This window comes from Rissa tridactyla, chromosome 3 (genome assembly GCF_028500815.1).
Source record: "Rissa tridactyla isolate bRisTri1 chromosome 3, bRisTri1.patW.cur.20221130, whole genome shotgun sequence".
Taxonomy (NCBI): domain Eukaryota; kingdom Metazoa; phylum Chordata; class Aves; order Charadriiformes; family Laridae; genus Rissa; species Rissa tridactyla.
In genome coordinates, this window is record NC_071468.1 from 3,566,110 (window position 1) to 3,590,591 (window position 24,482).

The 24,482-nt window shown below is 42.5% G+C and overlaps 1 protein-coding gene across 3 annotated transcripts in view; it reads left to right on the forward strand.

The window, feature by feature from the left end:
* The first annotated feature begins 977 nt into the window (after positions 1-977).
* The window catches only part of PLCB1 (phospholipase C beta 1), a 398,108-nt gene continuing 374,603 nt past the window's right edge, over positions 978-24,482 (forward strand). For all 3 annotated transcript variants that reach the window (XM_054197179.1, XM_054197181.1, XM_054197182.1), the window contains exons 1-2: positions 978-1,414; positions 13,436-13,513. In XM_054197179.1, the coding sequence (XP_054053154.1) occupies positions 1,316-1,414; positions 13,436-13,513 (177 nt within the window). In that variant the 5' untranslated portion in view covers positions 978-1,315. The remainder of the gene's footprint in view (positions 1,415-13,435; positions 13,514-24,482) is intronic.

Here is a 24,482-nt window from a genome sequence, read left to right on the forward strand (position 1 = left end):
CAGGTGAATTCTTTTAGTAAATGAGTGACTAAAAAAATAACGATGATCTCTCTGGGGACTACTGCCTTTAGTAGGTTTCGTTTCTTGGCACGACAGTCACACACAAGGCAGTGTCACTACACCTTGCGGCACTCGTCTCTCACGGGTAAGATTTGAGTTCCACTGTCTGCGTTATTTGAAAGGTGCTTTTCTCAGAATGACTGAGCTTTTCTCAGAAAGACAGGGTTAAATTTTCAGTGTTTCTTTTGTGGAGAGTTTTTCCATAGAACTTAATAATCCTGCTCCTGTGGATAATTAAAGTATAATTTGGCCCAATTTAAAATGCAATTAGGATGATATAATTCTGGTGAAGCTGAGTTTTTCTTCAATCCCAAATCCTGCAAACGCTGCCCCTTATGTTTAACTCTTAGTATGTTAGGTGTGCCATTCCACCGAAGCATTTTTCGAGGCTGAAGCCTCTCTCAAAATGTAGACTTACAGCAGTAAACTCAGGACAGCAAATGACATTGAGATATTTCACATGTGTTTCTCTAAAACCAAATTTAAGAGAGTAAATTTTATTTTTCATGAATTCCTCGTCTCACCTCGCGATGCGGTCTTTCGGTGTAGCTTTTGCCATATCCTCCTTTGACCTGACTTTGATAAATGCAATTGGTTATTTATTTAAATCAGTTATTGCTCCTTTCTCCTATATGTCTACATACATTTCTACGTAGGGATCTAAAAATACAGTCAGGGAAGGGGAGAAAGCTTGCGGGGGGCAGGCCCCCGGCCGAGGTCCCCACGCCGAGCCGAGCTCGGCGTGGGGACCTCGGCCGGGGGCCTCCCCCGCACCGCGGTGGATGCTGCGCCGGCCGCCGCCGCTAGGTGGCGCCGCAACGCCGCCGGCGCGGCTCGCTGCCCTCGGCGCGGGGGAACCTCGGGGGCCGAGCCTGGCGCTGGAGGGAGGAGGAGGAGGGGCGGGCAGGGAGGGGGAACCGGAGCGGGCAGAGCCGTTCGTTCCGTGCCCCTTGCGTGCGTATGTGTGTGTGTGAGGGAGCGGGCGGGCGTGTGTGGCGAGCCGGCTGTATATAGAGGATGTGCCGCCGCATGGCTCGCCCCGGCCGCTGCCGCGCCAGGTCGCTCTTCGGGCGGCAGTGAAGCCTCTTCGCCCTCCCCGCCCGGGCAGACGCTTCCCTGCCCGCTCCGGGCGAGCGGAGCGCGGCTGCCGGCCTCTCTCCCGGATTGTTTCCGGCGTCCCGGCGTCCCCTCCTGAAGGCGGCCGCCTCTCCCGCGGCTTCTCCGCTCCGGGGGAGAGCGCGTCAATGCAGTGCAAATGGCCGGGGCACAGCCAGGGGTGCACGCTCTCCAGCTCAAGCCCGTCTGCGTCTCCGACAACCTGAAGAAAGGCATCAAATTCGTCAAGTGGGACGATGTGAGTAGCTCCCCCTTCTCCCCACCTCCTCCCCCTCTTCCCTTCGCCATGCCCCAACACGGGGCAGGGGCACGGCGGGGCTTATGCAACGCGCGGGGCGAATCGATCGGGCAGGAGGGCTCCGGTACAAGCGTCGGGGCCGCCGCAGGGCCGGCCCTGCCCTGCGCGGCGGCGGAGAGCCGCGGCGGGCCGGCCCGCGGGGCGCCGTGCGGAAGGGCAGGTGCGAGGCGGCGGGGCCGTCCCGCGGCGGGGGAGCTGGCGGCCGGCCGGGGATAAGTGTCCCCGGCCGGGCTGGGCGGTCGCCGTGTGAGGTCCGGGCCGAGCCGAAAGGTGTTGTTAAACCGCCGGGCAAACTTTCTCCAAAGGTTCTCCCGGCTCACTTCGCTTGGCCGGTGCGAGTTGAGTTGAGCTGGCTCCTTTGGCGAGCGTGTTTCCCTCCTGCCGCCCTTGTTTTATTTTGCACGTTGTCACCTCTGTAGCCGCAACGTAGGTGTTTCAACCTGTTCCCTATCTCTTGTTCCATCTCCCCTTTCCTCCTCCTGGCTTCTCGCCTTCCTTCTGGCTCCTGCCCTCCTCTTTTCTCTGTCTCTGGTGGGGTTGTCAAGCCCTGGACGTGTTCTCCCGGGGCTCTCTGTTTGGGTACCCCTGCTCATCTTCCTTCCACTGCAGAAGGCGCTCATCTTTCTTGGCTTATTAGGGCATGAGACTTGCCTCAAAATCGTATCTGCTTTCCCTTTACCACTCGCTGCCTCCCAACCCTTTACACTTGTATTGCCTCACATAGGAGAGGAGTGTGGTTTTCACTTCACCTTTGGTAGCACAGCTGTTCAGCAGCTGCTATTTCTTTCTTCACTTGCAGGCTATGCCTGTGACTGTTTCAGAGAAAGATAGTCTTTCTCTGCTTAGCTTTCCTTTTCTCAGACCATGAAAGTAAGTCTGCTGTACTGCACAGAAGGAAAACAGAAAGGACAAGTCCTCTACTAGCCTTCCTCCTACAATAGGACATTGGATGTTTGTGTCTCAGTTGCGCTTGGAGGAGCGAGTGCCCCAAAAAGTCTGTCTGTGAATGGTATCTGGAGTCAGAGGGGCATAGTGAGTCTCGAGCTGCAGTAGAGGAGTGGTTGGCAAGGAAGGCAGGTAGTTTGAATGTCAGGAGAACTGTTGAGGATAACTTGTTTTGAGAGCCTTAGCGCAGCTCTCAAATATTTTTTCTGTGAATTTCGGCTGTGATAAAGACACCCACAGCAACAACTGGAGGGGTAACAGAGTGAGGGAGAAGGAGCAGTTAACGTGTCTAACAACTGTTCTTGTCTTCTTACGTGTCGCTGTTTTGCCATTGCTTTCAGCCTGTCCAGCAGCCAAATGTGTGAGCCTGATCTCTATAAACCTGTGATAAACACTGTCAAGGAGGGAAAGAGCACTAAAAAACTGAGCAACTTGTCGTGTGAAATTTTATTTACCATAATAAGCTAATACGTTTTTAATAAGCTCAGTGACCTGACCTTGTCTGCGGCAGTAAACATTGGCTTGACACAGGTTATTCATGTTCGGAAGATAGATGGGAGCTAAGCTTGAATGACTTGCCTGAGAAAATGTTTCCTCCGTTTCATGTTTTCCTTAGTATAGGAAAAGGCAACATAACCTCTGCCTTGTCATTGCAGGTATTATTTTATTTTTGGTAAGCTACCAAGAAATTTCCACAGGTATATGCAGAGGTCAAGTTAATGCTGATTTAGGTCTCCAGACTGAAAGTCCTAGCAGGTAGGCAACAGTTTAAATTATTAGTTTAAGTGCTATTTCCAAAGTAGTGTATTGTATATATAAATTTGGAGGAGAAGAGGTGTTCTCCACGCACAATGTTCAGCGGCTAACCTGTCTGCTATAGACTAATTGGAAAAAAGCTTTTCAGTTGTAAACCTGAAAGCTGCGGTAATAAACTATGGCTAAATTCTGGCAAAAGATGTGCATTTCAGGTGAAAGGTGTTCTTCAGCGATACACAGGTATTACCTGGAACGCGTGACTGAGATGAGAAAGAGCCCTGTTGTGTTTAGTGAGCGCTTTCACAGCCACCTTGTGAAAGCTGCTGCCTATTGAGCCTCACTGTGCATGAATAGTAGCATTAACTCATTGTTGACCACATGTTGTGTGTATATGTATGCATTTTCTGCCTCCCAGTCCCCCTGTCTTGCCTGTAGTGTTTCTTCTCACCAGTGGAAGCCCTGAAAAATCAAAGATTTCAAGGGAAATGAATCTCCTTTGGTACTCTGGCTGTAAGAAGGTCTTGAGACGTGAATGCATGTTTGGTGACTTTGAAAAGTACTTGCCATTGAGTAGCCAATATCCACTTCAGAGCCTTTGTCTTCTATCAAATTAATCTGCTTGAAGGGTTTTTAAAAATGATGATTATTAATCTGAACCTCTGTGGTCTCTCATGTAAATAGGCATGCACAAACTCTCCAGTGAAACAATAGGCTGTAATGAGAAATAGTAAACTACAAAATGTAACAGTAAAATGGAATTGACCATAATGAGTACTTTGGATCTGCTGTGCTCACAGGGCTGTTCGGAAACGCGAGGCTCACATACTGATGTTTATTACGCATCATTTTCTATTTACTGTGTCTGAGTGAGAACAGGAGTTCAGTTTTTCCACATTGCCTGTGCACTGGGGCAGCATTCGTTCCTGTCCAAGGCATACCCTTGTAGTACACTTCCCTGCTGGTTTGTTTTGCAGCTTAAAGACGGCTCTATTGACTTTGCTTTGCGTTTCATAAAGCAAAAGAGTGTTTTCGGTAAATTCCTATGACTTGTACCAAGTTTCAGCCCCAAGCAAAATTTTTCCAGCTAAGTTATAAATCTCTGAAAAGTAGTGTCTTTTTAAAATGGGAATGCTGGAAGGATTTAAACCAGAGCATGAAAGGTGTGTAAGGAATTTCATGGTGTATAGAGTAACAGTTATTAAAGAATGTATTTGCCAGCTTTTTAGAAGGATGCTGCAGTGTGGCGCGCAGAACAGTCTGACAAAAACTGTAGTGATACAGACTTTCAAAGCGATCCATCCATGGACTTCCCGTCCTGAGCTTCTAGTAGTGCTGTGCCTCATTAGTAACTCTGAGGCTGCTAATAAGCAGATATGGTACTGCTGTTGTTATATGGACCTCCTCTCTGAGGAACAGCAGCAAAGTCTGCTTCATGTTACACCCGTATCTCACCCACAGCCTCCCCCCCACCGACCCTCACCACACCCCCCAGTGTGATGATGATCCAGTTTGAAAGAGAAATGCCTTGCCAGAGCTTTGCAAAGAGGAGAGGAAGAGGTTACGTCAACCACTCAAGGTCACGTACAGGCAGGTAGAAGGCAAGCAGCTCAGGAGGCTTGAAACTCCATTTCCTCTGCGGACCATCTTCAGTTTCTAAATTGCAAAAGCATTAGGATCAATTAAAAAGTCCTGGCTTTCCAAGACAAGTCACACTTGTGCATCCGGATAGGATGTAATATCACTTATACTGCCCAATGCCTAACAGAGTCTAGTCACAAATTACGTTTTGGATCAGGGTATAAAGCACTAACATCAAACAGATGATTGTTCTCCTGTTACTTCTCCTTGCACTGTTTCTGTTTTATTCTATGACAGTATTACAGGTTGGAAAACAAATTTTAGAATTAACTCTTGTTCTTGATGTATAGATTGGTTTCACAAGGCGCTGAATGGAAATAGCTGATGTTTGAATAGGTGAAAGATAAAAGTGACTGGTTGCTTAGGTGGGTTGTTTTTGTGGATGTATGCATGTGTGTGTCTGGTTTAAGATGCCAGTTAGCTGAGCAATCTCTCCTTCAAGTCCTGTTTCTTCATTCTGCCATCAGTTGGGCCTTTATAACCGCTTTTCCCTTACTACTGGGAAAAGACCCTCAGTCTCTTAAGCACTGGTCTGGTCTGGTCTGGTCTTTGAACAGATGCACTCCCTTATTCCTAGAGAGAAGCAATAGCTGTGAGAGAGGCGCAACGCTTAGACAAGAATGGACTTGATACGCTGCTATAGTGAAACTCAGGTTATAATAGCTTTTCCTGGTGAGAGTTTTAAAACGGTTAAATAAATAAATAAAGAGGATGCAATTAAGTCCACTGGTGAAGCTTTTTTGTAGGGGGTTAAACTTAATGTAGCAGAATGTGTTGCTAGCTGAGAAGGTTAATGAAACCTGAGTATAAAGGGCAACTTCTCTCACAACCGATCTGACGTCTGAAGGGGCTGAAACCTGCCTTTTTTGCTTCATTTTTCTGTAGTGGGAACAAGATTGACATCACTGAGTTAACAAATAGCTCGGCAGCTAGAGCACAGTTGAACTGATGTTTTTTAAGAGCAGTAACAGGCACACTGAAGCCAGTTAATACGATGGTGTATATTCAAAATTAGATTTGTTTTCAGTACTTGCTTAAAGGCTTTCTTATCTTCCCTAGTGATAATATGTTCTTTGCATAAAGAATTTGACTGGTCTCTCTGTGACTTACACTATTTACTTTTACTCACAAGTTAACTACATCAGTAAGGTAATGTAACTCTACCTAAATTGAGGGACATGATTCCAGTTTTATAACCACATGTTTTTTCTAAATATTTGGTTACTGAAACAAACGTCCTGATAGGTAGCATTGTTTAGTGGCTACAGCACTTCACCAGGTGTTACAGTGAGCGGCAAAAATGAACCTAGGTCTTTTAAGTTCTCTTTTAATGCCTTTCTCTTAGAGCACTTCGTCTTTGGAGAACATTTTTGAGCTCAGATGCTGAGTGCTATGTAAAGTTTTCATGCTTCTTTATTTGTTTAGAATCTTTTAAAGAAGATTATCAAGAGTATGAGATACATCCCCTTTAACCTTACAAGTAAATATAACATCAGAGTATCATTATTATGGATAAACTGAGATCAAACAAAGAAAAAACCTGGAAATTTTCTGAAGTGATTTTAAGATGTTGATACTCAAGTAACTAATTTTTTTCCCTGCCTTTTTTTTTTTTTGTTTTTCAACTCTGCACAAGTCTGTCAGTACAGTACATGACTGAGGCCATGAAAAATGAGCCACCATTGTTCTGTGTGTATAAAACTAAAACAATAAACTGAAAAGAGTTTATTTTTTCTGAATGTTTTCAGTCTGGAGGGAAGAAGTTAGTCCAACATTCTGAAGTTTTTGTTGTTTTTTCTTTCTTTGTTGCTAATCTTTATGTAGTAAGCAAATACCAGCTCTGTGCTATATAAAAATATTTTACCTAAATGAGTAGAAGTTGTGGTTTTTGGCCTTTTGCAGCATAGAAGAGTAATTGGATTGAGTGTAAAACTTCTGAACATTTAATGTTTAGTAAAGAGGAAAGCCTGAACTTGGTTGACTCCATTGGGAAGCTCTTGCTAACTTTAGCTTGGGGGGAAAAAGATTTGTATCCCCTACAGAATGGTTAGATGCCTGCCTCGGAAGATCTGGTGAAGAATTTACACATTCAAGTCACAGATAACACCTGTGTTATTGTAGTGTCTGAGCCCTTTAGAGTGTTGGTAGATACTAGGGAAACTGAAAACCAGAAAAGAGCTTTTAAGTAAACGAGGAATTCTTTGTGAAAGGGGAGCTAACTGAATTTAAGTTGTGCACTGCATGCTTTCTTGAATGCTCAAGACCTTTTTCTTAACAAAGGCTGTAGTGAAATAGAGTTAACTAATCATTATGGAGTCTTTTGTCTATTATAAAGTAAATGCTTCATAAGCACTTTTTAGTTTATTTTCACAAGACCCATTAGATGACAAAATGCGTTCCCAATTGCACTGTAGTAGGTCCAAAAAAAGAGACCAACACAAAAACTTACTGATTTTTAATCTGTGATTAGATACCTTGGACCTAATTTTCAGACTGTGTAGCACTATGCAGTCAGATGTTCAGAATGCTTCCCCAGTGACTTCAGATGAATTTGGGCTCAGCATATCTGAAAATTAGAAAATGAAATGTGGAAATACAATTCCAGTATTCCCTCAAAATCAGAACACAGCATTTATGCCCATGAACAGAGCGATTTAAATGATTTGCTCAGCATCACATAAGAACTCTCTGGCAGAGATAAAATCTTCCCCATTGGCATTTGGCTAGTTTTGCTATAAGGTTCTCCGTTTATTCCTTCTTTCTTGACTGCGTACTTTGCAACATCTACGACTAATAAGGACTCATGTGGACAAATCAAGACTACATGCAGTAAGGCTATAATTAGCCCAAGACTACGAACGTCTTGAGAAATGAGACAAGGTAGTCTGCTTCTGAGAAACAAAGCCTGTTCAAGGTTCTTTTAAACTTGCAGGAAGTTAGTCTTTAATTAGCACAATGATGACTTCTGTCCTGTGGTGCCATCACCAAAGTTTTTCCAGGGTTTAACCACTCTGTGAAGAATGTTTTCCTGCATGTTCCTGTTGAACAAGTGGGATTTCATTTTATGGGTCCTGTAAACTCAATTCCAGTTTTGATTATTTTTTTTTGTCCTGCTTCCAACCTCCAGCACTCATTTCACCTTCTCCAACATTTCCTTCTCGCAAGCTGTTCCTTTACATGGCAGATCTGATTCTTCTGCCCTCAGTAAAAGAGGGCATCTGTACCCTTCCAGATTATTTCAGGGGTTCATTGCAAAACCGGGGGATGGGTACTCTCTCCCTGTCATTCGTCGTTCAGCTGTCAGCCTAAAGATATTTATAGTGCTAATTGTTTGGGTAATCCTGCTTAGTTCCAGTCTGGGTACACCCAGTGTATGATGGAATTTAACAGCTAATATATCGTCTGACCATGTGTAAACTGTGGTTTTGCTCTCCCTTCTCCTTCGCTCCCTCTCCACTCCTCCAAGCCTGTAATCCCCCGGCTTGTGGGGTGGCAGGAAAACTCTTTGCAGGGACTCTTCTCCACTTACACCCTTGCTCCAACCAGAGTTCAAGCCCTTTTGCCAAAGTAAAAGAAAAGCTGCAGAATATTTTGCCCCTGCCAGAAACAATCTGTTTCTTAGTGTTGTGTTTTGAAGCAGTTTGGCAGAAATTTTCCAGGAGAAGGTTCAAGCAGATGAAATAATGATGTGTGTAAAAGTTTTCAGGTTATATTTGGAGATGTTTGATGTCTCTCAAAATCTGAGGCAAAACCAGGAAACAACAGTCTGGCTTAATAAGGCAGTGCCGTGAGCCCCATCTGTTTTAAGAGCTGAAGATAAAGGCTGGTCTGCTTTTTTTCTTAAAATCTGTTGATGTGAATTTTGACTGCAACCGTTTCTAAGAAATGTCATCATTATCTATATATGATTTATTAAAACACATGCTCATCTGACTCATGGTCTTGCTAGTTGACATGGTACATGTAGATTTTCATTCCCCTGTAGGTATTTCCAAGATCCTTTAGGAGCTCTTCATCTATGGCAGGATTGACCTGGTACTTGCATTGCAGGCACGCTAGTCCCAGCCTGGGACATTCTCTGATCATTTTAACAGCCAGCTGTGCTTGGCACAAAACACAGCAGCAATAGTGTTACACTCTTGCCTTAATACATAATGAATAAAGTACAGAGAGTTCTGGGAGCAAGGGCCAAAGCCTGGGATGTAGGTGCCAGAGCGGTGCACCCTTATGTAGCCGTTCTTTCTTGCCTTGTGTCTCTTCAGGTCTTACCAGTGATGGTTGAGGAGTAGGGTAGATGGCTCTGTCCCTCGTGACTGGATGCACAGCCTGGTTGTAGGGGTGCTGTGAGGACTGGGAAACATGGGCATATAGTTAGAAAGAACCAATGAAGGTTTGGCTTTGTATGGTAGTCTTTATTGGTCAGTAATATTAAAATGGAGGTAGCGCATTTGGCTCGCTGATGTTAGATGTAGTTTAGGGGACCCACACTTAAAATCAGATCTTAAAATGGTTACCTGGCAGGGTCTTAAATATGTATTTGTCCATTGATCTTTTATGCCCATGTTCTGCTGTGCCTGGCTGGTAAGGTTCCCAAAGTTCTCTACGGCACTTTGTGGGCGTAAATTTGAAACCTTTTTGTTTAAAAGTAGAAAATAAAGAATATTGCTAATGCAGGGTCTGAGGTTGTACAGCCAATTAGGAGGCAACTTAATGGAATAACTATAGAACAGCCACATTACTCATTTGAGGCTGTGAAATTGGAGTAAAGAATTGGCCCTAAGTCACAAATAAAAAGGCGGGGGGCCTTTAAAGGTGAAATTAAAAGCCCTTTAAAAATATTATTCACTTAAGTTTAGGCTGGTGTGATATGCAGCACACTGGGACTGCTAGGTATGGGCCACTCCAAGTCTTTATATTCAAGGAATTTGCAAAAGCAATCTGTCAGAAACCAAGCCACTGCTTGGCACAGGCACCCCTGGGTGGCATTAAAAAAGCCTGATAACCCACAACTATTTGCATCGTTTACTGGGACGTTCTGTCTTTCTCTTTTTCCTCTCCCCTCTCTGATCACATCTGATTTTTGCCTTGGTCACCTCCTCCTGCTTCTTTGCTTGTATTCTTGGAAGTATCCCAAGAATCTGGGGCTCCTACCCAAAGGGCTGCTTGCTTTGTTGATATCCAGAGGATTGTAAGAGCTATGCCCCTACTAAACACCTAAATATGTATTAATTTCCAATTAATTGGAAACAGTGACCTTCCCCCTCCCCCCATTTTATTCTCACATTCTGGATCTAAGTGGGTTAGGGAAGAAATGAATGTCAGTTCCCTATTGGTTTATCCTTCAAGTTTTGTTTGTTTCTTTTTTCCCCCTTTATCTGTTGTGTCCTGTCTGCTACCCTCTTCTTCAGAGTTGCTTATGGTTGGAAAATCTGTTCAGGAGAGTTACGAGATAGGTCAGCTCTTTAGGTGAGGAAATTGAATTAATGGGCTTCAGGATACTCTCCTGAATGACCTGCAGGTTGGGTAATAAACCAGTTATTTCCCCTATAGTGCAATAGTTTTTGTAAAGAAAACGCACCAGGCAATTGTCACTTGAAACAAGTTTCTATTTCAGTGCCTCGAACCACTGCTCTTCTTAAATGTATACTGTATAAAGGGTTTTTCATGTATCTTTTCAATTGTTGCCTGCCTTTGCAAGCCCCGATTGCAGAGCAGCATAAAAGCAGCAGACCTGTTCCATGTGCCAAAGGACCACGTTGATGCGGAGCAGGGCTTGCTGAGCTGACTGAAGTTTGTTTCCATTCCCCTACACCCAGAAGTAACAAGTGTGACTTTTGGTGGCAGGGACTTACAAGAGTTACAGCTAGCTTGTAGAATACGTAAAACTATAAAACATTGTGCAGATGACTTTTATTGCTGCTGTTAACTGTGTGGAAGCATTCCTAAGACACACGTACGAAGTTATTCTCAGACCCTGTGCTTGTATACAGCATGACAGTGCGGGGTTCTCATGTTCACGAGCACGTTAACTGGGCTATACTTGATGTCAGAGTAGTGTAGTTAATTTAGAAAAAAGGCATAATGCACAACTGCCTTTTTCTGATTTAAAAAAAAACACACCCAAAACAACAAGCAAACAACTTCCTGGAGCACAGAGCACCTTAAATTAAGACTCATCATTATCCGTGTCAAGATGAGGTTTCCTTTATGTCACCTAATAGATATCGAAGGCTCTTTCCCTCCATCTTCCGCTCTTTTGAGTCTGATTATAGTCAACATTTTACAGCCCACATCTACAAAAGTATTACTTTGACAGCTGTATGTCATCAGTGCAGACAAATCCACACAGCTTTTGGGTTGAAGCAACTGATTTGAAGTGATTAACCAGCAAAATTGATTAATCCTAAACATAATCGCTTCATGCCTGTCTGTTTCCCATCACTTCCTTCTCTTCCCCCCCCCCCCCCCCCCCCCCCCCCCAAAGCTGTGTATATCTCATTGGAAAGCAGAAGGACACTTAGTCTTTTTCTTTCCTTATTTTGCGTATTTACAGACAGTCTGCACAGGACATAACGAAATAAGCTAAAAAAAGAGAGTTATATCTCCAGAGTATGGCGGGCTTTTTTCTATTTTTGAAAGGCAGAGGTTTGAGAATACTTCTGTAGAAGCTTGTGGATGTAGACTAGACAACTAGTCAACGTCTCTTCAGGACTTGTCATTTTTTTAAAAATAAGTTTGCATGTTACACTCAAACAGTACGTGACTCTCAGGTGTACAAGATAACTAGGAACTATGAAGAAACAGGCAAAAAATAGATGGTACAAATTCGGTATGTCCGTTCCCTTAGGGAGAGCGCATACAATGCTGTTTTCTTGCAATGAGGCAAAGAAGGGCCAGTGGCACTATGTCCCAGCTGGGACATTCCCGTGATACCGCCTGGCATTGGTACAGCCAGACTTGTTCCTGGCCTCCGACAGCTGACTTGGCACCCATTTGAGTGTCAATGTACCTGTGGCGTAGTTAATCCACAGCCCAGATCTTCTAGTTATAAAGAGGACTTTTATACTCAATTAAGGGTTTGGTCTTGTATTTCTTAGTGTAGAACTTGCTCTTCTATTTGTATTTCTGCTGTGCTGAGATAAAAGCACGCTTCATGCTTGACTCCATTTTATTCTTCTATTTGCTCCCTTGCAGGCTTCTGACTGGTGCTGGGCTTGTCACTTCGCTTCTTTGGGTCTCATTTTTCCAGCTGCAAACTGGGAATAATTCAACTTCCCTGTTTCATGAATGCCAGTTGTTGGGAGTTCGGGACTCTGTCACAAAGGACTGTACTGGTGGCATAAGATAGACAAGTGTTACCTTCTTGCCTTGGAAATGGCACTTGCATAAGTTAGTGTTTGTTTGTTTATGATAATGTCACTTGCATCAACTTTATTTGCACTTAGAAAAAACACAGTTAAGTGTTTGATTTAAATTTGAACCTATTAGAGCCCATTTGTTTTCCTTAAAGGAATGTAAACTGACCTCACGTACTGCTGCTTTGGAAACAGATGCATGCTAAAGCTGTAAAATACCTGTAATACTTTAACAGAAATATACCTCCTTTTGGAGGAGGAATTGTGTGTTTATCCTGTGGAGATAAGGCTTAGGCAATGTTTCTGTCTGCCTGTCTTCCCCCTCCTTCCTGTGCTGCCTCCATAACTTTTAAATCAAGGCTGGCAAACAAGTAGAGGTCTCTAAACAACAGCATTTTTACAGATGTCATGAAAAATAGTAGAGGAAAGAGAGGAATAATCCTATTAAGACGAGCCTGCACTGATGTCAATTATTGTTAAGCACCAGGGAATCCCGATGGGTGAGAGGTATAATGAACTCCCACCTGCAGGAAAGGCTTTAGTTAGAGTTTGTGTCTCCTGAGTCAAGTACCTGCTGTCAGTAAGAATGCATGAATATGTAGGAAACCAGGCTGCCTTATGTCCAGTACTTAGAAATGGGCTTGGTTTTAAATGACCTGAGATAAGGATGTTACTAGAGTAGACAGATTTTCACCTGATTTGGAGGTGGGGTGGAATGTATATACTCCCATTACTAAAATCTTCATAGTTGGATTGTAGGAAAAAAAAGAAAAATACTACTAGAAATTAATTGACAAAAGTCTTAATGTAGTGGATATTATTTCAGGTTTTCTAGGCAAATTCAGTCTTTGTATGTTAAAGCTTATAGTCATTTAGCTCTTGTCTATATCTGAAGGTTAATTTGGATCAAGGTGGGCAGTGGACTTCTGATAACTATAGCACTTTGCTATGTCGGCTCTAGTTTGACAGTTAGCATGTTGTGTCTGTTTAACTTCATCTACTTCCAGTTTTTCTGGAGTAACTCCATGTGTTGACAAGTCTGGAGTTATTTAGTGCTGTCTTCTCAGTAATGGAAATACGTTATGTCAGAAAAATGGAGATTAGGCAGGTGATACTAAATTCTTTTAATGACATCTTGCTAGTGATACCTTCAGGGTAATTTCTAGATGTTGCAATTCATTAATATGGGTGGCAAAGCAGCTAGTGCATAATTATGTGTTCTGTGTGCTGACATAGATTTCTTTGTTTGTGTTTTTTTTTCTTCCAGGACTCTACTGTTGTGACTCCAATCATTCTCAGAACGGATCCGCAGGGATTTTTCTTTTACTGGACAGATCAAAATAAGGTAAGAGAAAAATGTTCCTGCTCTGGAATGGTTCTTTCTATTTACTGTGGTTTGATGGGCAGGAGTCAGGAGGCTTTGCATGCCAGTCCTGGCACAGCAGACAAGCATTACATCAGCATGTGTTCCTCTGCTCTTCTGGGCAGCAAACACAACAGGCCTGTGCCTCATACACTGTGCACAAAACTTGGAGAGGTAATTTCTGGCCATGTTAACGATCTGATGGCCAGCGAGGTCTATAATTGTTCTGGTTTACCGGCAAGGATCCATTTGGGATGCTGTTGTGGTTCATAGTTGGCTTGTGGTTTTTCTGTCTTGCCTTCCGTAGACTGAGGACTTTGGCTGTGGTGCACGGCAGACCCAAAATTCCCAGTGGCCAGAGCTCCCTTTGAATTCTTCCTGCTGAACTGCTGCGTGCTCCCTGGCCATGCCTAGTGTGCCACGTCACCACCAAGTTCTTACTAATCCTCGCTGGACACTTGCTTTCTTTAAAAAACATTCCAGTATGCTTAGATCACTATTATGGCTGGGGAGCTGTTGGGAAAGCTCATGGCCTGATTCATTGCTGCGTTACTCCACTTTCACATCCGTGTCACCCCTTGAAATCAGCACTGTCACATTTCCAGCTGCTGGAGGCTGTGGAGCTGCACCGGGGTGAAAGAGTATCAGTACCCTGAGTGGGTGCAGTTTGTTTCATATATCTGACATATAGTTGCAAATTATTGTTGCGATTGTTATAGCAAAATACTGTATGAAAACTAGGAGCTGAATGTGTTCCTCCTTTTTTTGCAGATAATTTTTTCAAGTACTTAGGAAAAAAGTGCTTGTACAGGTTCCCTGTTGAAAATGGTGTTAGAGCTTGGTAGTGCTTGAGCTTTGGTCCTGTGTGGGAGAATATGCCAAAATGACTAAATACGTACTTGTAGTATTCTGGCCACGGAAACCTGGTTTACCAGTTGAGTAGCTGTTTTTCAGGAGTTCCTGTTGCTTTCATGTTTAGATATCAGTGCAAAATTGCTTGAGAAGGTAGCAACCATTAAAGGTGCAGACTGCACAGGCAATTTGCTATTAACATTAAATCATATTTATCTTCCTACGTTTGCTTTTTAGAGGAGATGGAGCACAGTTTTGAGTCACTGTATTTGGAAATCATGTCATGGGGTTATAATAAAAATCTTGTCTTTGCTTGTGCTTGTACAAGGTGGTGGTTAATAGCGGGTTCATCTGTTGACAGTCCAGAATTGTTAAATTACTGCCTAAAGAAGCAAAGTGAATTCCCCCAGAAGTTGAAGGCTGTGACTGATTTATACCAACCCCACAGCTGTGCCAGAACACAGTGCAGTCTTCTGTTTTGTTCCTTTCCTTGCATAAACTAATTGTATAAGCTGAAAAATAACGGCGAACTTTGTAATAATAAGTGGAAGCCCAGAGTTAATTGGAGAGTTTATTTCACTTTTTAATATGTTTGGCACTAAGACCTCCTTCAGTTTCCTACTGTTGTCTGTAAAAACAATGTCTTGAAGCAGTTCTGTGAAGAATAGCTATTTATAGAATTGTTGTTCTCATATTCATGAAAAAAATGTATTTATAATGCTCAGAGCATTTTTTAAAAGGTTGGGTATTTGTACAAGAGACGTAAGTGTCAGTTTGATTTTCAAACTTGCAAATCAAGCCTCTGTAAAGGGCAACAAGAGGACTTTTTGCTGGTTAATAATTCATGACGACTAGGTGAAGCTTGTTTCTAAACACCATCCTAGCAGTGTCTATTTGAAGAAAGTCAGTATATTTCTATTGGGGTGCTGATAGTGCAAAGACTAGGAAGGAAATGCCACTTTCTGCTTTTGCAGAGAATGGTTGGGTTCATGCTTATTGTGCAATTACAGATACATTAAAAAAGGAGGTTATATAGGAAATTCTCTTTATTTCCTTCCCTTTGTGTAAAGTGATCCTGTGATGACAGTGGAACTATAAGAAGAAATAATGTCAGGACAATACATCCTCTATGTGATTGCTTTCTCTTTTTTTCCCCTAGTTATTATTTTTTAAGCAATTGCTTTTGTCATAACCAGGGCCTGTTATTTTCTGAGTATGGAAGGACAGGCCTTGCTAAACAAAGTGATGAACTGAGAGAAGCCTCCATCCTTGGTCAGACACGTTTTCCTGGGAGCTGACTACAAATGGGTATGGAGACAAGGCAGGAGTCGCAGCCGTCTTTCTATCCTGTTTGCCAGACACTGTGCAAAGCAGCAGATTACTGCCTGGATAATGGTATGGCTTTTAAATTAGGAATCTGGCTCCTTTGGTTGCTGTTGCCTTATCAATAAAGTTATATAAAAATTACGTGAATCAGTGGGGGGGGGAAAAACTGACCCAAACCACCACTCCCCTTGTGTTAACTTTTTCTTTAGCGTAGAGAACTGGTGGTTGTAGCTCTGCAGCTTTCTCTAACTTCTTGGCTGGTTGAGCTGCTTCTTGCGTTGTTTTCTTGTTCCCTTCCTTTTCTGTTTCTTCTCTGTTGCAGAGAAAGGAAAACAATATGTAGTGTCTGGTGTTTAGCGATGTATCTGGACAGTCCTTTAGATTGCTCTTTGTGCAGTCAGCTCCAAGTTCCTGATAAAGATGCGTGTTCATTGCAGCCCTCCAGCAGTGTCACTGACCCCAGCTTGTAGTTCTCCATGAACCAGCAATCCTCTCAGGGTTGGCAGCCTAATCAGTGAGTCTGGATAGTGCTGGGTCAAAAAGGCTGCCAATAAAGTTACTCTTACCAAGAAATTTTATAGATGTGACCCATCTGGACTCTTCGCTTGTCCTCTTTAGCTTTCTGTTAGCAGCAAATTTCATGCTTGCAGGAGCCATATGCTCCTGATAAATCATCTTAGGTCTGTAGTTTCAGATCCATGCCACTTATGTTGTGCCATGTGTGAAAGACTGTAAGGATGGCCATTCTTGAGATACGAGATATTGGTGGCAGCCAGGCTTAGCGGAGACATCCTCTCGGCATTTACTTCAAAGAGCAGGAACAGAACTTGGAAAGAAGGCAAGCTGAAGAGGCAAAGAGCCCCTGGAAGCCTGTTTTGCAGTAGAGTGGCCATCTGACAACTTAAAGCAAGGCAAATAATGAACTAACTGCTCAGGACTCCTTCAATGCAAACTAAGTATCCATGTGCTTTGCTCGTTTCTTCATGCCTCTGCGTGATTTGACCATTTAATTATGTTTGGGCTGGCTCCGACGTGTCCTGCCAGGTACCCAGGTCCAGCACAGCTGCTTTTGGACATTCACAAAAACCGTATTAAGAAGTGGTTGATCAGACTTCTCTCTTTGAATTACTTTATTGGCACATTAAACCATAGCCTAGGATGAAAATGCATACAGGTTCTTCTGGCCATGTGCCATTTCTCTTTGATTTTTATGTGCTAGGTTCAACTTTGCTGCCCATCCTCATATGGTCATAGCTGCAATGAAGGTCTGTTAAGCAAGTTAATTTAAGCTTTGATCTTACAATTTGGTAATAATGTGGTATGCTGCAGTTTGACACGCTTACTGTGTATTTGCATAGTAAGTACATTTTGCTGTCATCAGTAAAGATAATCCTCCAAAATAAAGTCATATGTAGCATTTTGCTGTCTTCTGCTAACAAGGAAATTTAAAACTTTTTGTTTTAAACAGATGGCAGGACAGCTTTCTGATTTTAATTGTGTTTTTCAGCATGAAATTCTTTTGTTACTGAAGGTTCTGGAATATTTGCTTCATTTGTATGCAGAGTGCTGGCTGATTTCATATTATTACTTGAATGATTCTCAACATGGGTTTTAAAAAAGAAAAATTAATTAATGTGACAAGCTAGCGTCTGTTACATATCTTATTGTTTCTGTAGTGTTTCTTAACTATAGCAAAACCAGACAATATTCATTGCGTTGTCGTATTTTTGTGACCTGACTAAAACATATCTCAATTCCTCACTACTTTTTTTTTTTTTTTTTTAAATAGGAATGCCATTTCTTTCATTTTTTTCTTACTCTGGTCATCAGTGTTGAAGAAAGATAAATCAAAACTCGACCAGGTGAAGAGAAAGTCTACTAGAATAAAAAGGACTGATAATAAAAAGCATTTCTCAGGAGATGAGAAGAGGCTGGAAGCATTTGGTGTGTTTAGCTGAGCTAGCAAAGCACAGCCAGAGAAAGACTGTGATTTCTGTCTATGAATAAATATATCAATGGATGCATAGGCAGAGTAGGAGAAGAAAAATGTATTGTCAGACAGTTTGTGCGTTATTCTTCTTGCATCCGTTAGCTGGAAGTTATGTTACGCAATCAAATGGATGTTAGGAGAAGACACTTAGCCATTGACTCAGTGCAGTTCTGACACTGCTGAAGAAAGGGAGTAAAAGGAGGAAAGCAACTAATTGCTTTTATGGTGTAGCCGTTTAGGTTTTTGAAAGTCTGAGGATGGTATAATATGCTGTTGTCTTCATCTCATTAGCACATACTGATTTTTTTATTCTTTATTTTTAAAGCTAGGTTACTGCACTGACATGGCAGCATGCTGAAAGCATAGAGGATGCAGACCCAATCTCATCCACAGCACCATGAAAAGAGATCAGCTAACAGTCTTTGTCATGAAACTAAACATAAATACCCAGTCCTGGGGAGTCAACAGCAATTTCTAATGCCTTCTGCAAAAATGTTGTTGTAAACAGATGACAGTCCCATTTTTCCAAAGGAAGCTTTTGTTGAGAAACTACGGCAAGTGCTGAGGTGATACTTACCCCGTGGGAAGGGATGTGTGGCTGAAGCTTCCCTCCTCTGCTGGGGGCCAATGGAGCAGTAGCACAGCCCAACTGAATGGTTGAGGAAGGAGTCCCCGCTTCAGAGGTCAGCTTGCATAATTCGTACCTCGAGCTTTTAAGTGTATTTGAGAGAAAGTGGGGTGATGAGAGCACAGTGGTACAGAAGTACCTACAGACAGCTATTTCCCTCAGCTCTGACTTGCTCTGACTGACAGGCTGAGGATATCTAAAGGCAGAGAGACTCGATCTCTACAGCTTTTCAGTAATGACGGTTTTGCAGTTTTCAAGGGAAGGAGTGGGAATAGTTTCTTCTCTTACAGGGATAGGCCTGTTTTTTAATGTGTGAACATCGCTGACAGAACTGGAACTAAAATGCTGTAGCTCAGCCACAGAATAGGAGCTTGCTACAAGAGCCTGTAGCAATGATACTGTACCTTGAGCCGGAGCTTTCTTATTTCATGAGGCTGCATGAAAAGGTTCCTTACGATAAGAGGAAAGGATTTTTCTGACCTGGAAGGTCCTTTTCCCTCTTGCATCCTGAGGTGATTATGAGTTTCTTTGGGCCTGAAAACACAATGCAGGCCATAGGGTGAATGTGTGAAGTGGAGCCCGAGGGCAGTAGGTAGGATTCTGTAGGATTAAGCTTGGCTTCAGCATGTTTGTAAATTCTGTGGCAATCCCGTTGCCCTCATCCAAATGAAAGATGATGCGGCCTTTTTCCAGCTGCTGGGGATTTTGGCTGTGTTATTTAAGAGAGCTCTCCTGTGTCTGTTTTGAATTGGGGCTTTAAAACAATTGGGTCAATATTTGTACTGCCCTATGGGTCAAAGATGTTTTCATTACATCTGTATAGGTTTTACAGTACATTTGATAAGCACACAATAAAGGCTGAAGTTAATATATCAATGTTTAAAATATACCTAATAATTTAATGAGAAGAATGTAATATTTAATAGTACTAGGCTTAAAAATACCTGCTCCAAACCCCAACTGTTTGTCTCTAATTTATTCAAGAGCAAGGTTACTCAGTGATGCATCTCACTGCTGAAAACAACCGAGAAGTGCATCATTAAACATGTATTTACACTTCTCTTTCTGGCATGTAAAAGGAAAAAGAAAAAGCTAAATAACTAGACCCTTTGAAGAACTGAGATTGTAAATACCATTAATTGAATGAGAAAAGGTGGTGCATGTCTCTCCATGTAACGGATCATTTTAACATTTACAATGAAAACCTCACTCCTCTTCCTCATTCTTTTAGGATCTCCAGCATTTCAGCAGTCAACATCTCTTACTGTTAATTCTGTTTGATAATGAATATTGGATACATTGGGCCTCTATCGCACGCTTTGTCATACAAATGGATTTGCCTTTGCTTTAGCTGCGGAATACAGGGTCAGAATGACTTAGATGTATTTGCCACACTGTGATTCTACCAGGCACCGAACAAGGCTTGTATATTTAAGTCTTTATGTAGCAGGGTTTTTTTTGTTTATTAGTAGCAAATTTTGTATCAGATGACTTGTGTTCTCAGTGCTCTAGTACTTGTGGTGCTTCTTCATGGACTTCTGTAAAAACATTATGTATAATCTACATATGCACAGTGTCAAACTGGCATGAATGGAAATAATACCAAAGCTAGGAAAGTTTCTTATCAGGAGGACCCTTTTGATATCAGGTTATAATCCTTTTCCACTGAAGGGGAAGTTAAATTCATCCCATGAATGGCATTCCTCAAGACTTGCTCAATGTGGCACTATTCCTTTATCCATTTACTGCATGAGTGAACTGAGGGGGAAGCGATGGGGGATTGCCTCTGATTTTTGAGGTCGGGGTCACTCAGCGTATTCAGTTGGAAATGTAAGGAGTGAGGCATTTTGGGCTCTTGAAGGTGGAGGAGGTTGTGTGGAGGGGATGCTTTTGGCACAATTAGGTGGAGTTGGGTTGGTATCTGTTTTTCAAAACAAGTCAGTCACGTGCTGGAAGAGGTGACACAGAGTAGTTTTCACTGGAAATCTGGATGAGGACTCCCCTGGGACAAGGAGCTGTGGTGATACAAAGTTTTGCTTCTCAATGACCCTGAGAATTAGGAGTGAACCTGAAGCAGCTGGTAAAATAATAGTGGTGGCACAGCAAATAATCTGTGGGTTTTGCCTGGGTTTTGCAGTCTTCTTGATTCGTGAATTTGAGGTGTAATGTTAGGAGCTGCCATAGTGATATTAGAAACTCGAGACCAGGGATGTTGTTGCTGGAATGCAAATGGAATTTTTTGAATAAGAAAATGACCCGTAAATATTGACATCCAAAGTTGTGTCTCTGTCACATTTTTAATGGGAAATGGAAGAGAATCTCTTCAAGGGTGCAACTGCTGGCTAAGGGACTGTTGTAACCATTGGGCTGAGAAGTGCAGAAATCAGAAGTGAAATCCTAAAGGTGAGTTCTTCCTCCAATGAAGATGCCATTATGCGATATGCAGTGTAAAAGAAAACTTGTCAAAAGTAGAGAAGCTAACTAATCTGTAACAGTTCTCAGCTTGGAGAACCTGAGGGTAAAAAGTATTCAAAGGTTGAGCATTTGCCTCTGATAACAGCCCGAAAAGTAATCCTGGAAGCAGTCATCTGCATGCATTTGCTTTCTCTTTAATACAGAAATAACTCCTCACCTGTATCTCTAAAGGCAGTACCTAGGAGTTCAGAAGTAAAAACCAGTATAAGAGCTAACACCCGTACTGATGGGTCCATGCTGGAAACCGTATGCCAGTGCCTTTTTCAGTGAAAAACGCTGCCTCCTTGCTGGCTTATACTACAGAGGTCGTTGTATTTTGAAGTGAGGAAAATTTCTAGCTCAACAGTTAACACAGTAGAGGTGTCAGCCTAGCAACAGTTCATGGTCACCTAAAAGTGGCAGCTCATGGTTTTTTTCACAACCACTTAAAAAGTCAGCATGTGAGCAGAATAAAAGAAGACGGGGAAAGTGGTGGGGGATTGCCACAGAAAGTGAAAATGGGAGGAAATGTTTCATGGAGGTCAACTTCCCATCAGACTGCTGATTTCTTTTTTAAAAGGAAATCTCTCTGCTTTCAAAACATGGAAATTGTTCAAGGCCCATTAGGGAAATGGTACTACATCAAACACAGAAGATCTCTAATAAACGTTTCCCACTGCTAAATATCTCTCTTATTGCTGTGAAGGAGGCAGAAAGAGAAAATGAGTTTGGGGTTTAATCCACAACATAGGTCCCGTTTATGAAATGAGGAAGCAAAAGAACTTCAGAAAGGGGGGATGACTCTGGAGTCAGCCAAAGTTAGGTGTTGTTGAATTCTCGGGTACTGAGAACAGTCCTAACATATTTATTGGCATGCAGGAATATTATCCTTGCTGTCTAATAGAAAGTGGGTTGTGACTTTCCTATAAAGATGAGATTGTAGGTTGTCTTCTGCTTAGATGAGCTGAGACCTGGTAAGCTTTGGCTGTAAATAGCTGTAAATGTTAAATGTTACCAGAAAATTGTAAACTTGAGTTTTTGTGCAAGAGACCTTTATGATCTGGCTGCTTGAAACTGTTTTGCTGTTACAATTTTCAGCTTAAATATTTCAGTGTAGAAAACTTATGACCAAGTCGACTAGCATACAGTAAAGTGACTTAGAGAGTGTCTGTCAAGCCTTCAAGTGCTATGTGGCTTAAATAAGAATTTTCTTACAATTTGCATCTCATCAGGTCATAAACCATTTAATGCTGCAGTATATACTTGGCCTTGACTAATAGCGGTGTATGCTTTTAGGAAACAGCTGGGCGTTGGGAGACCTGGGTACTTGCCTAATCTTGGCCATGATTTGCCGTAGCTCAGCAATGGGCTGCTCTACCTCCCTGTGCCTCTTTTCCCGGCTACCCTGACTTTGTCTATTCGAGAAGCCCTCTGTAACAGGGACAGCCTGTTACTGCCTAATTAGCACCTGGTGCAGCGGGGTTCCAACCCACTGTGGTACCTGGGCTTGGGTGTTAGAGATGTTAATGTCTTCTAGCTGAGAAGGCCTTGCGGTAAACGGAGAGAATGGTGTGTAATAAGCTAGCCTTCAGTCTCTTTTCTCCTCCTTAATTAAAAAAAGTCTCTTGTGTTCCTGCCCGCAGCTTGTACATAGATTTGGTTGAATATGCAGCATCGGCTTTGCTGACTGACCTATTATTAGCACAGTTCAAAAATTGGCTTCTAGGACATCAGCTTTCCTGATCGCTGGGAGGATAACTGATCTCCCAGCGCGCCTGTCCGATTGCCTTCTCTGCTGAAGCTCTGCCAGTTCAGATACTTCTCTCTATCGCTTCATATCCTAGCTGTTTCCCCTCCCCACTATGCTTGCAGGTTGGTTGGTTCGTTTGTTTTAAAAACCCTTTAAGGGATAGTGCACTGAAAATAGTGATCTTTGAATAACGTGTATTCTCTCTCCATAGATAAAAAGTTTCTGAAACACAAGTACTGGCAATAAATGTCACTTTTGCACTTACACTTGTCTTGCTTGCTTTAAGGCTTTTAACCATTAAAATCTTGTCCTTGCTTCCCTCTCCTGCCTTTTCATTGCTCCTACAGTCTTGGTATTTTACAGCAGCTCTACACACTTGTAGTTGGCATCACACAGAGCAGAAATGATAAATCCCTTGGCCTGTATGTACAGCGATAACAATGTACCCCATTGTGCAACACTGCCTGCCTTTTTGATTTGGGGTTAGTGTGGAAGGACAGAAGATACTCTGTAGGATCCCTTCCTAGAGAATCATCTTTCAGTCCCATCTTCTTTGCTTTAACAATGTCAAACCCTCAAAAGGGGTGACTGTCTGAAGAGGCGGTGCCTTCCCCTGCCTGGGTTTTGTGTACGTGGACACACGCATGTGCTGTCAGTAGGCAAACCTCCTTTTTTGCCTTTTCAGAGTTAGGCCCCTTCACTAGACAGAAAATAAGCGTTCATCTTTACTACTTCTTCTGATTAATCCTTCTACATAGGCAAGTTTTCCAGCGTATTATGACATCTTGACATCATTGTTCATCCTTCCCTTATTAACAAAAAAACAATAATAGGTGTATGTTCTCATGTCTGATACCTAGTTCATGATGTTGTAGCTCTACTGATGTGAAGTCCTTCCTTGTGCACTCAGGCTGGGGGGAAGGAGTAGGGACTGTGACATACAAAATTTAGGTTTCTGTCTTTATTCCTGTCCCAGGAAAAGTAACTTCCAGTATCTGAATTTTTAGCGTGGAGGTTGAGCCTGCTTTTAAGACTGGCACATGCCTTTATCCAAGATGCACTCTGCATCATGTGAGAGGAACAAGATGTACTACTGTACAAGAGAACTCTTAGTGGTTGAAGAACGTATTTAAATCCTGAATCTCTGGGGCATGTTAAACACTCGGCTGTCGAATTAGCCCAATAACAATGTTGTCTGTGGGGGTATATATATAACATTGCTATTTCAAGGCTGCAGTTACACATGAAAAGTGAAATTCTACCCCTGTGCCGCATCCTGAAGAGCTTTCATACTGTCTGGAGGCTGGGGATTACCAGAACCTACCTGTGATTTCAGGGCTGGTCACAATGTGCCTGTAGAGCTTTACTGAGCCTTTTCCTACCTATGCAGACACCATTCAGACGATAAAGTCTGCCTCAGAATTGGAGAAGTTGGTGGGTTGTTAGCTGATATAACACAGCTGTGTTACCAGCTGTTTCAAGTCCTGTTTATCGAAGGCTGCCTTGCAGCTGACCTAGGTGAATGCTGTCCTGCTGATCGCGGTATGTTGAATAAACTGTGTAAATTGTAACATATTTACCTGTACAATATGTCTCACTTAAGAGGACTATGGATAACTTGGACAGGTGGTTTACTACCCAGAGAGCTGATTATCTCTGATTGATAAACAGCAGAAAGTGCTGCTTAACAAGAGTAATAATAAAAATATAGATCAGCAGGGTGCAGGTGTCTGGTACTAAGTGATGCTCATTGAAGCCCCTGTTAAAACAGTAATGAAATTCTGAAGGAAGTTTTATTGTCTTTTATTCTAGCTGCTCTGGGTTTACTCAGGACAGTTAGACATAAGGCCTAATTTAATATAAAGTACTGTGAAGTGGAACACTAGTGCCCGAAAGTCAGGAATATGCCAAAAAATATGCAGGGAGTGCAATTACAGAAACCTATGTAATT